The 13,310-nt window shown below is 39.4% G+C and overlaps 1 protein-coding gene across 2 annotated transcripts in view; it reads right to left on the minus strand.

Moving 5' to 3' along the window:
• Positions 1–644: 644 nt before the first annotated feature.
• PGM1 (phosphoglucomutase 1) overlaps positions 645–13,310 on the minus strand; it is a 38,780-nt gene continuing 26,114 nt past the window's right edge. For both annotated transcript variants that reach the window (XM_063137929.1, XM_063137921.1), the window contains exons 6-11: positions 12,115–12,269; positions 8,461–8,576; positions 7,586–7,721; positions 5,182–5,365; positions 2,105–2,239; positions 645–1,352 (exon numbers count right to left, since the gene is read on the minus strand). In XM_063137929.1, the coding sequence (XP_062993999.1) occupies positions 1,263–1,352; positions 2,105–2,239; positions 5,182–5,365; positions 7,586–7,721; positions 8,461–8,576; positions 12,115–12,269 (816 nt within the window). In that variant the 3' untranslated portion in view covers positions 645–1,262. The remainder of the gene's footprint in view (positions 1,353–2,104; positions 2,240–5,181; positions 5,366–7,585; positions 7,722–8,460; positions 8,577–12,114; positions 12,270–13,310) is intronic.

Consider the following 13,310-nt stretch of genomic DNA (forward strand, 5'->3'; position numbering starts at 1 on the left):
AGCATAATGGGGAATGACCAATTATTCCTGACTCTGGAAATAGCAGTCATATCTAAAAGGAACTGCAGATGGTGCTTTCTGAACAGTATGTCTTGCCTAGAATCAGACAGCACCTTAGCCATGCCCCAGGTTTCCTCTTGATCCTTCTCAATACCAGTACAACTCAAAGGTTTAAGCATGACAGCATCAAGTGACAAAAAAGGAGATATGGCTGAAAATCATGACCTCATAGAGCCAAGATCGTGAGCCTACGCGCAGTGATTTGTGTACTTTTTTGGACTATTTTTTTATAGCATCACAAAAAGCCTTCCCCAGCCTGGTGCCCTCCAATGTTTTAATTACAACTCCCGGCATTCCTGACCATTGGCTATGCTTGCTGGGGCTGATGGGAGCTGTAGTCCAAAACATCCAGAGGGTTCTAGACTGGGAAAGGCTGATCTAGCGATGAAAAGAAGATCAAGTAATGGAGAGAGCAATCTAACAAGCATGAGATGGAAGTCCATGGTGAAAAGTAAATAAATAAATAAATTTTAAAAAAATCTTGTCTAACTTTTTGCTCCACTTCCAGCATGTACTTTTTAAAATCTGTTAATGCATGCTATATACATAATCCATAGTTGTAAAGAATAGAGCCATTCTATAGGGATAGTGCTTCATTTCATTTTAATATCTTGTAATGCTTGTTTTTATGGTGAACTCTGTGCGGGAGTAGCAGTGGAGGCTTCGTACAGCAGATTATGGCACAGAGCTCAGTTGATAGTTTGTTGTTGTAGTTGTTTTAAAGGCGATAGCCCACGGGGATCAGAGAGACACAAAAAATCACAGTGATTGTACATATTGTGGCACAAAACTTAAAAGGAAGTCTTACACATTGCCAAAAAACCTAAAACACTTTTTGTGCAGAGGCAATTCAGAGGAACTCCCAAGAAAGAGTAGCATTATATCAGGATTTACTCCTATTGTTTTTACACAGCCGTCCTTCAAATTCCTGCTAAACTGAAAGGCAGCATATACTGTACTAAATAAGTACACACAAATTAGGAAGGTAACAGATGACATTAAAAAGGCAATGCATATCCGTATACACATAGTGTAAACTCTTAAAAATATCACATCTATCCTTTTTTTACTTTATAGTGCTTTTGAAAGAGTGTTAGCATTTTGGGGACTACATTTGATAACAGGAAAGAAGAATAGCTGATTCCAATTGACAGCGGCCAATCACTCCGCGGCGTCTATTCCAATGGCTTCAAGTTTTACATTTATGTGATGACGGTGGGACCAGTGCGGCCAGTTCTCTCATGAAGCTGTGAAAGCTTCAGTGCAATGGAGATGAGAGGAGCCAACATGACCTGCAAAAAAACAACAAAAAAAAAAAGGGAAAGAGAAAAAGGGAAATGAGGAAGAACAAGAAAAATGCTGGTCAAAATCCTGGAAACAATGTAGTGTTCATTATTCTAACAAAGTCATATCTTGGTCATAAACCTTGTACAGAAACATAAAATTAGGGGTTGTATCCCATGTTAGTCCTAGTTAGAGTAGACCCATTGAAATAAATAGAACTAAAATTAGACTAACATTGGATACAACCGAAGGGATCTAGAAACCTGAATAATCACAGTCACAGTATGCACTGCAGAACCTATGCCCATGCATAAGTCTATGGAAGCATGGTTTCTGTTGAACAAACAAGTTTCTAGCACTCATAGGTATACAATGACCAAAACCAAAAACTTGAAAGCATGTGGATAAGTATCCGCTTGAAGTTTGCAAGCATTCCTCTATATATTTATTTATGAGCAAGCTCCTAGTTCCTTGGGCTAAACAGAGAAGGATTTTCGTATTTAGCATTCCTCACAATGACTCCTCTCCCTAACTCCTTTATATATAGGTGTGTGCACGCCACGTGTATTCCTGTTTCTTCCTTTCCTTACCAAGAATACGATATTCTTATTTATTTTTCATCACAGTGTCTACAATGCAAATAAATTAGATTCTTGGCCCTTTGATACTTATGGAACTCTCAGTTTCATTGCAAGGAATGAATAGGTTCTTTCGGCGGAATGGGATAGAACAAGAGGCACAGCTTCTCAATAAAACCCACCTGTGGATCTTCATAGATTTTTGGCGCATCTTTTTCATAGCTATCAATATACAGTCTCACAGTTGCTCCAGCACTTCCTGTACCACTCAGTCTGAAGATGATGCGAGAACCATCAGCAAAGATGAGCCTCAGACCCTAAAAGAGCAAACACACAACAAATGAGCAGTTTTCTTGGCAGGCCACTCCTCACTAAACCTTTCTGAATACAAAAAGTGGTTAAAAACCTAGAATTTGTTTGACAGCTGGCTAACTACCGTTGGCAAACCTGTTAATATTCCTGACTAGAAAACATTCTCATTTTGCTGTACAGATATGTATGAATTAAACAATATTGCATATTTTTGATCCAAAATATGCATGAATTAAACAATATTGTGTCATGATATTATACATCTTGTACTCCATTTGTCCATAGCTTCTTTACCATTCAGATAAACTTCTTAGCTACGTTTACACATTTCATCCAGACTTTTTCAGGAAACTCAGGATTCTGTTTCATATTTTATGAAACTATCTATTTGAGCCAGATACAGAGAGATATTCCATCTTCTGTTGATTTGTAGAGGCTGAAACTCAATTATCAGGTGCTGCTGCTTTGAAGTTAACAGGATGATGAGCTGCCTGAACTCCATGGATAGGTGGAAAAGTCATAAGATGGAATGTTTCAGCCAGGAGAATTACTGCCACTATTCTAAATGTAAAACTATGAAAGGACGGAAGGCTTGCCTTTCTGACTTTTAAACAGTCACACATACATAATGTGTTGTAATCAATGGAAACACTATTAAATTTCACTGGATCCAAATCTTCAATTAGTGCTTGCTAAGACCTGAGTGGAGTAGCTGGACCAACATTTGGGAAGAAAAGTTTGTTCAGAGCGGGGAAACTCAGACAAGAGACACCATACAAACAGACCCAAACAAGATTAAGAGGGAGTAGGCTTCGGCAAGGAGCTAAAGGGAAGGGACAAGGAGAAGGAAAGAAATAAAAAGGAAGAAAAAATACCACTGACTTCAGAGATATGGTCACACAACCAAAGAGTTTGACAAGCCATCAGCAAGCCTGGTAGTGGGCTCTCCTGTTTCTTTTTAGAAGGGCTATTTAGAGGTTGAGCCCAAGGAAACTAGGGCAGACAAATTATTCCCAAGTGATACTAAATTGAAAGCCATCATGGCAGAGGTTTTCACAGTTGTTGTTATTATTATTGTTGTTGTTATTATTATTATTTACAGTTATATACCGCCCCATAGCCAAAGCACTCTGGGCAGCTTACAAAGATTAAAACACTGAACATAGAAGTTACCCATTTTCACTACCGTTCATTCGAACTGACAAGAGTTATATCAAGATAGCTTTAAAAAGTATTTAATTAGGTCACGAACAGAGCAGAGATCACAATGACTAGTTCGCTCTTTCTGACCAGTCTGCGTTAACTCCACATATGTCAGAGATCTTCAGAAGATCCAAAGCCCAAAGGATATATGTTTCCATCCTTTCACATATCATATAGAAAGGTCCTCAGGAGATGGAATAAAACACGAGAGGATCTTATAAGTTTTTTCCACCAAGCTTCCAATCAGAGATAGTATGGCAGTAAGGGCCTGGATTCTGGAGGTTAAAGTTTAGCAAAATAGCCTCATGTGGCCATGGAAAGTTCAACAGAAAAAGAAGGTCTTCTATGGTTCCCACTGGTCACCAGACATTGGAATACGGTGGCATAGTATAAAATGGTCTTATTACAAAATGGAACTAAATTCAAAAAGATGTAAAAAGCTATTCATTTTTTTAAAAAAGCTGTGCCATTTATTTTCCTCAAAACAAAACAAAAAGCTGCTTGGAAGCTGCATGTCATTTGTGCATAAGCAGGACAATGCCTTAAATAGATGACAAATGAGAAGAGGTATCTGCAAATATGTATCAATGAAACAAACCTAAAATGAGTCTCCTCGTCAATATCAGAACTGACTTCAACAATCACAATGCATACATAACAAGACAATAAAGACAGAAACACTAATCTTAGAAAATACTTAAATTACTAAAACATACAACCGCAACAGTTTTACAATATAATGACACATTGTCATATGTTGCCATAAATGAAGCACAATAAACAAAACAATCCTAAGAAATATGCCTGAAATATTTGATAATGCTATTTCTTCATCCTTTCTCTCCCATTGTTTAGAGAATAATCTATAAACCTATCCCTAAATAATCATTAAAAAATGTAAACAACATATGGGAAATTAAATATCCCATAGAATCCCACCCTTAAATCCGCCCAAATAATAATGGTAAAGATTAGATTAGCCAGTTTGGTCATGATTGAAGGAGATTATCTCCTAATTTTAGTCAGCTGTGAATATAACTTGCACAATGACATGTAAGGCAGACTGAGAATAGTAAGGCCCCTCCATTTTTTATTTTGCTTAGTAATCACAAAGAGAGACAGCCCTTGTGAGTAAATTCCCCAACTGAATAGAGCTGGAACGTTATGCAATGAAAGTGAGTGTGAAACAGAGCGTGGCCTGGAATATAATTAGTTTCACTGATGAAGTATTGAAACGCACAACACAATCCAGAGTTTTCATCTACTCAATACTTACCAGGCATTATTTGTTAACCTATCAAAATTAATTTCAGTGTTGTAATCAGTTTTCTTTCTATAACAATTGGGTTTATTATACACCCATTTAGGTAGAATCAACTGTATTCATATTGTTTATTATTCTGCTTAATCAAAGTATATCTTTTACATTGTGTAACACATCAGGTGTATTTATTAAGTAATAAAGTGTATATAGCATTCAACTTTCATTGCATAACATTCCAGCTCAATTCAGTTGGGTAATTTATTCACAAGGCGCTTCTCTGTTTGCATGTTTTAACTAATTGTGAGGGCTCCTCCTTTGCTTTTCTGGTAATTACAAAGGGCAAAATGACAAGTGAAAAGCAAAATCTTAACATTAAAAGCTATTCATATATCTATGGACATCTTCATAAAACTGATTTATAGAAGCAAGACATACCTTAACTGCCATTGAAGGCTACAGCAAGTTCAGTCTTTTTCTTACCTGGTTTCTTGAGATGCTCCCATCCACAGGATCACTGTACTCAAAATTATCAGCTTTCTCCACAGTGTATGATTTGTCACCCGCTGATAGCTGCTTCCCCACAAAGGAACGGTCAAAGAAGAGTGTCTCTAGATCCTTCATCATCTTGTTGGCGCCATCAGCATCCACCTCTTCATAGTCATATCTGGAAGAAATCAGGGAATCTTTAATAAAATAAAAATGGATAAATATGGGCAGCAAACTCCTCATTCTGTGGGTTTTTCAATTTTACGGTTTGTAGACCTCTGGAATGTTCTCGCAAGGGAAGCTGACCCGACGCCCACACTGCCGGCACATGGAGAAGGAGAGGCGGAAGTCCCATTCCATCAGTGGTAGCCCTTTGTGGGCAGAGGAACCATTCTGGATCCAACCTCTATAGTCCATGGGTGGACATCCCAGGAGCCTTATGATACTGCACAATTCCCCCTCCATAGGTCGATATCCCTGGGTGGAAAAGGAAATCTGATGGTGGAGGCCTCCTCATGGTGGTGGAAGAAACCACACTGCTACCACTTCTTCACTGTTAGTATCTTGACATAGTATGTGGGCATATCAGGATGGATTGAGCGAAGCCTTGGATTCAGAGAATCCAAAGGCCTTCCATTCCCCCATCCAGTGAACTGGTTTAGCACATTCCTCTCACATTGGAAAAGGAAAGGAACCTCTCGTGCAAGCACTGAGTCATTACTGACTCTTGGAGGGACGCCAGCTTTCGCTGACGTTTTCTTGGCAGGCCTTATTGCGGGGTGGTTTGCCGTTGCCTTCCCCGGCCGTTATTACCTTTCCCCCAGCTAACTGGGTACTCATTTTACCGACCTCGGGAGGATGGAAGGCTGAGTCGACCCGAGCCAGCTGCCTGAGAACCAGCTTCCGCTGGGATCGAACTCAGGCCGTGGGGAGAGTTTCAGCTGCAGAAACTGCTGCTTTACCGCTCTACGCCACATGAGGCTTACTTCTCACATTGGGAGGGGACTAAAAAAAAGCCCCAGCAGTGAAAAGGCCAAAAACAACAACAACAACACCCACCCCACCTCACCTCACTTTCTGGGCACAATGAACCAGCAGGGCATAGGAAACAACAGAAGCTACTCCAGAGATTCTACCCCTCTCCCCACCAAAGGATTGCTCTGGCCAGGAAAATACATAAGGGAGAGCAGACACTTTGGCTAGGACTGCAATAATGGAGCTGGATTCATTCACACTAAGTAAACTGAACTTGAGTCCCATTGAAAATCAATGTGAAAAGTTAGCCACAGCTAACTTAGATCCCATTTATTTTGGACAGGACAGTAGCATCCCTATCTTAGTCTGGAATTAAATCAGATTAATTCACTCAAGCACAGTGCTCCAGACAATATAGAGCAACAGGCCAAAGCACATCCTAGAAATAGTGGCCATAATTTCCAGTCAGTGGCTGCAAAGTGATGTTTGATCGTTTCTGTTTTCATATCTTCCCACCAGGATGATGATGATGATGATGATGATTTGCACTTCTATACTGCCCAATAGCTGAAGCTCTCTGGATTACAGTGGCATTGAAGGCATTCAGCTTTTGTAGCAATGAATTCTGGTAGGTCTTCTGTGCAAAACAGGAGGTGGATTTACACGAGAATTTTATCCTTATTAATAAAGTGCAATATGTGATTACCAGGCACCCAATCATTTTTGATTACCAGGCACCCAAAGAAACACAGACCCATCATGTATTGAAAATCCAAAGAATAAGCATTTAGTAGGCTTGTATGGACTTCTGCATCTGAATAAAGTCTTAACTCCATATAGTCATGTTTTCATGGTCTTCATATGCTATGTGCAATGTTTTATTTAACAGAACCCCATGAATCCTCATGGAGGAAATCTGTATACAATTTACATAATGTGATTTAAAAACTGGTGCAGAATCTGGAACTTCAGATCATACCAGTTCTTTACATGATCATTTCTTTGACAGACGTTATGATAATGGAATTAATAATAATTAATTTTTGAACCTGGCCATTTCTATTAGATCCTCTATGATTACTTGTCTTTTTAATAGCTAATTGTATGCTCAGTCCTTTTGTATGTAATTTTGTTGGAATGGACTATTGACTGCAATAAACTGTTGTTGTAATAATAATAATAATAATAGTAGTAGTAGTAATTTATTTCTTACCCGCCTCTCCATTCTGAACAACAATAAACGATAAAATACACAATACTCAATTAAAACATAATATACATTGTTAAAAACATCCTAAAAAAACATCCTAAAAACATTTTAAAAACATTTAAATTCAACTGGATAGGCCTGCAATAATATTCACATATAAAACGTATGGAATTGGCATGAAGCAATTCTTCTGTGAAATGAGACAATCCTTACCTTGTGAAGAAGTTCCGCCCATATTTCTGCCAGTGATCTTTCAGGATCTCCTCCACACTCTGTTTGCGGACAGCAATGATAGACAGCCACGCCAAGACAGCCCAGAGTCCATCTTTTTCACGGATATGATCAGATCCTGCAACAGACATACAAAAATCATGCAAGTAGAACTACTAGTCCCAAACATGTGCAGGTAACCAGGTTGGGGAAGGCTGACATAAAGTTTTGTTGGAGTATGATGGATTTAGTTATTCTGCAGTGTTATTGTATTCATGGGTACGTACCAGGCTCCTTCTCTTTCAGCTCTGGCTAGCCAGATCCAAGCTGGATTTGACTACTTCAGCCTTCCCTAAAACAGTGCCCTCCATGTGCTGATCTACAAATCCCATCATCTCCAAGCCAAAACCCATCTAACTGGCAATAATGGGAGTTGTAGTTCAGCACATCTGGGAGGCACCAGGTTGGGGGAAGACTGGTCTACTTTAATGTTGCGTCTCAACATTTTGGCAAATTGGCACTGGAGTGGGTGTACAAGAATGTATATTTCTGAGTAAAGTATGTGTTGTGTTTTCCTATCACCTTGTTAGTAGGAATTTCATGGTTTAATATTTAGGGATTTTGTTTTGTTTTCTATTAATTGACCTGTTATGTTTTTGCCTTAGGTGTTGAACTGAAACACCTAAAGAATTTAATTGTATTGTAGCATTTTAATTTGTGATATATGTTTCATACTGTTCGGTTCTTATTTTTTAAATATTTAAATATTGTTGTATTTGATTTGACATGTTATTGTTAGCCGCTTTGGTCTTTGTCTTGGGAGGACGAATGGGATACAAACATAGAAATAAAAATAGATGTCGTGGATGTTTGCTTACCAGTACCAAAACTCTCCTCTCCACACAGTGACAGCTTGCTTGCATCCATCAAATTTCCAAAGAACTTCCAACCTGTTGGGGTTTCATACAGAGCAATCTTTGTAGCTTTGGCCACCCTTCAAAAAAGGCAAAAGAAAGTCAGTGTTACCAATCAATACTTTACTGTAGAAAAAGAGTAATTGTTATTAGTCATCCCACTTCATAAACTAGGGATTCAGGTCTCGTTTCAGAAGTTGTCTTCTCTTATGAGGGCACATTTACGTTACTTGAGCATCAGCTAAGAAGGGGGTGAGCTGAAAGTAATCAAATTTCAAAGTTTTAGAGAACATTGCCAAGCAAGGCCAGCTCCCGAAGGAACATGTAACTTGACCTGTGTGCCAAAAAGGACTTTTTTGACTTGGTTTCCTGAATAGAACCCCCTCATGCTGCACAACAAGCCATTTTTGAAACTGGAGAGGAGTCTCAAAAGCAGATTGTTTGCCAAGCTCTGTTGTTATTAAAAAAAAGAGAGAGAATGAGAGAGAAAGAAAAATGTCAGAATCTCATTGGCCATGTCCAAGATCTTGGATCCTCATCAATATTCTGCAATATATAGGGTATAATCCTATGCACATTCCCACAGAAAAAATTCCTACAATGCCCAGCATACTCCAGCCAGCACAACTGCCTCGGACATCCTGGGAATTGTAGAACTTTTTTCTGTCTAAACATGCATAGGATTGCACCCTTAGTATATTAAGAATTAAAATTTAGAAATAAATATATTTCATTTTTCAGAAGATGTGTTTAATTTTCTTTACATTTAAAACTTCCTCAGCTAACCAACTGGACCTCTAAATGGCTTAAATACATAACATTACAACAAAAACAATTAAAATGTGCTAAAACACAAATCGATTTCAATGGCACTACAAGACTGAAAGAACGCCAGCAGGCAGGTAAAACAACAGATGCTACTTAAAGGTGGAGAGGGCACCTTAAAGGGAAAGGGTTTCATTACCTTCCCTAAATACAGGCAGAGAGTTGGCCAGGCAGATAATTCTAGTAGGTAGTGAGTTCTATAGAAAGGGGCAATCAATTAATGCTGTATGTACCTCAACTAGAGATCAACCTGCCACATGTATTGAAAATTCCTAAAAACTCCTCAGGGAAGAATAAATATTGAAACATGCAACAAGCACCTTATCTCATGGAGGATATGGCTATCTATGGCTACTAGTCATAGTCCAATATCAGAGGCAGTATGCAGTATGCCTCTGAATAGCAGTTGTTGTGCAACATGAGCAGGAGGGTGCTATTTGTTCAGGTCTTCCCACAGGCATCTGATTGGCCACGGTGGGAACAGAATGCTGGTCTAGATAAGCCTTAACCTGAGCCAGCATGGCTCTTCTTATGTTAACATGCAGGCCAGGAATTCCATGTTCACTCTTGCAGGCTAGAAAGACTATGTATTTTTGCCTCACACACATGTTTTTATTGCTAGGTGAAAACAGCAAGATTCATCTCACTGTTATTACATGAAAGATATTACAAAATATGGCAATGAAGATTTGTCATCAACTCACAAATTGTGTCTTCCATGAGGCCATCTTGTTCAACAGCCTACTACAATGCAAGATCCTTCACTGATCCCACCCACCTGCAGTTACAGTAAGCCAGGGGTGGGCAAAAGGTCATCTCCACATGGTCGACTTAAGATTCCTAGAAATCACTGCCAGCATGGCCAATGGTCAGAAATGCTGGGACTGAAGTCCAAAACATCTGGAAACCTACTTTCTGCTCACCCCTGCAATAAGTCACAACAGAAGGTGCACCTATGGAGTAAACATCTCCATGTGCCTGAAACCAAGCAATCTTCTTTTAAACCCTCAACAATCCTCAATGCCATTTCCTCCTCCTCCTCCTCCTCCTCCTCCTCCTCCTCCTCCTCCTCCTCCTCCCCAACAGTCCCTTATTACCAGTCCTCCCTCTTAGGCATCCGCATACCTGATTCTCCTCTGCCTCAGGCAACAGAGATTCAGCTTCTAGCTCTATTCACTTTCATAAACTGAACAGGAGCTGCACTTGACTTGCCCAGGAGTCACAGTTGTTTTATTTCTGCTTTAGTGCGGCAGGTGCAAAGGTTAGCAACAGCCACTACCAATTTACAAGTCATGGTGTAGGAATGCCTCTACTGCTTTCTGTGTGGCTTTAGCAAAACACCCGTAGATAATCCTATCTAAACCATTTTTCTCCACTTTAGTGACTTCCAGAAGTTTTTGACTTCAACTCCCATCAGCCCCAGCTATCATAGTCAATGGTTAGGAATGCTAGTGTTGTAGTCCAAAGCATCTAGAGCAAGCTGGGGATGGCTGATCTGAACAAAGAGCAGCACTTGCCACTTAGGGATGCAATAAACCAATTCACTTGGCTGAACAGAAATAATCTTCATTTCTGTTATTCCATTATCTAGTTCTTACAATTATTCCCAACACATAGTATAAATTTATTTATTACATTTTTATACCGCCCAATAGCTGAAGCTCTCTGGGCGGTTCACAAAAATTAAAACCACAAAAAACATCCAACAGGTTAAAAACACAATTACGAAATACAGTATAAAAAGCGCAACCAGGATAAAACCACACAGCAAAGTTGATTATAAGATTAAAATACAGAGTTAAAACAGTAAAATTTAAATTTAAGTTAAAATTAAGTGTTAAAATACTGAGTGAATAAAAAGGTCTTCAGCTGGCGACGAAAGCAGTACAGTGTAGGCGCCAAGCGGACCTCTCTGGGGCGCTCGTTCCACAACCGGGGTGCCACAGCGGAGAAAGTCCTCCTCCTAGTAGCCACCTGCCTCACTTCCTTTGGCAGGGGCTCACGGAGAAGGGCCCCTGTAGATGATCTTAAGGTCCGGGTAGGTACATATGGGAGGAGGCGTTCCTTCAGATAACCTGGCCCCAAACCGTTTAGGGCTTTAAATGTCAATACCAGCACTTTGAATTGGGCCCGGACCTGGACTGGCGTAATGTGATCTCGTCGGCCAGTCCCTGTTAGTAAACGGGCTGCCCTATTTTGTACCAGCTGAAGCTTCCGGACCGTTTTCAAAGGCAGCCCCACGTATAACGCATTGCAGTAATCCAAACGAGAGGTTATCAGAGCATGGATAACTGTAGCTAGGCTATCTCTGTCCAGATAAGGGCGTAGTTGGTATATCAACCTAAGCTGATAAAAGGTGCTCTATCTTAATGTTCTATTTCTTTATCTTATTTTCTTAGCTATTTCTTTTAAGAAATAACCTTGTTTCTTTTTAAAATCCATATTCCCAACTGCACAAAAACTTAGTTTCAACTGCCTATTTTTTCCAACTGCACAAAATGTGTCCAGCTGCACATTAGAATAAACCCTGCATCCAATCTGAACCCAGTGCACGGCATGGCGGGTGTCATTGCCATCCTACAACGCATGACATGCAGTACAGGTTGTAGGGTGGGTACAAAGCCCTGTGCACCAGGTTCGGATGACACACCGAGCCATGCTGTAGTGTGGTGAATAATGCAAATGCTGATCACGTGTGCAGCATGCAGGGAGAGAAGCCATGATGGCTTCTTCCCCCACTGCGATTGTCTGAACATGCCCCAAAAGGAAGGCATCCCACCTGTTAAGTCCTACCTGTCAATTGCTCCACTCGTAGGCATGCTTCGGGCAAACCCTCGAACTCCTGTTTGTTGAAAGTAAGGAATACTAAAAATATTGGCGGCAATACCAGCTACAGAGTCTGAGGGATTAACAAAGAATCCATGTTTTCCAAGTATCATGTTGCGATCCTGATAAAAGACAGTTAAAAAGAAGAAGCAGATTTTTAATCTTTTTCCAGCATGGCCACCATGTTAGCCTGTTGCAGCCAAAACGAAGAATCCTATGGCACCTTAAAAACTATCAAATTTATTCTGGTTCATATTTGTTTTATTCATTGATTCTGGAATAAATTTCTAGCCTTTAAGATGCCACAAGGCTCTGAGATTTTTTTATATTGTTGACACAGATGGCCAGAAGAAAATATAACTGTGAACTCCCCAGGACCTCCAAAATAAACAACCAGGTTTGAACAGACTAAGGCTGCAAGTTGATTTACTTTTGAATAGGCATTTGAGGATTTCACTGCAAGTCCTTTAAATCAATTCTATTATATTTTCAGGATGACCATACACAAAAGAAGACAGGGCTCCAGGCACCTTTAAAAGTTGTTTAGAAAAGGGGATTTCAGTGGCTATAGCTTGTCATGCAAACTACACTTGCTGAAATTCACTCCTCCTACTCTTCTTTTCTACACACTATATATTTTCTTGAATATCCTGGTATTCCCAGCCATTTAAAGAGTAGATATATTTTGTAAGTCTTTATAAGCACAATAGCCATCTTTACAATAATTAAATAATTTTCTTAAATTATTAATTGCACATATTAATGGACTGCTTAGCTGTCAGGAAATTTACTATGCAGACTTTGTCTCCAATGACATTAAATCCAGATACAACTAGCACACACCATCAGAAGAAAGATCAAAATACAAACATATCAAGGATTCAAGTGATATTGATTAGTTGGCATAATATGTGGCTGGAATATTATTATTTCCCACCATGTGGAGAACATGGAATATAGCATTTATTTATTTATTTATTTATTTATTACATTTTTATACCGCCCAATAGCCGAAGCTCTCTGGGCGGTTCACAAAAATTAAAACCACAGTAAAACACCCAACAGTTTAAAACACAATTACGAAATACAGTATAAAAAGCGCAACCAGGATAAAACCACACAGCAAAGTTGATATAGGATTAAAATACAGAGTTAAAACAGTA

The sequence above is a fragment of the Elgaria multicarinata genome, chromosome 1 (genome assembly GCF_023053635.1).
Source record: "Elgaria multicarinata webbii isolate HBS135686 ecotype San Diego chromosome 1, rElgMul1.1.pri, whole genome shotgun sequence".
Taxonomy (NCBI): domain Eukaryota; kingdom Metazoa; phylum Chordata; class Lepidosauria; order Squamata; family Anguidae; genus Elgaria; species Elgaria multicarinata.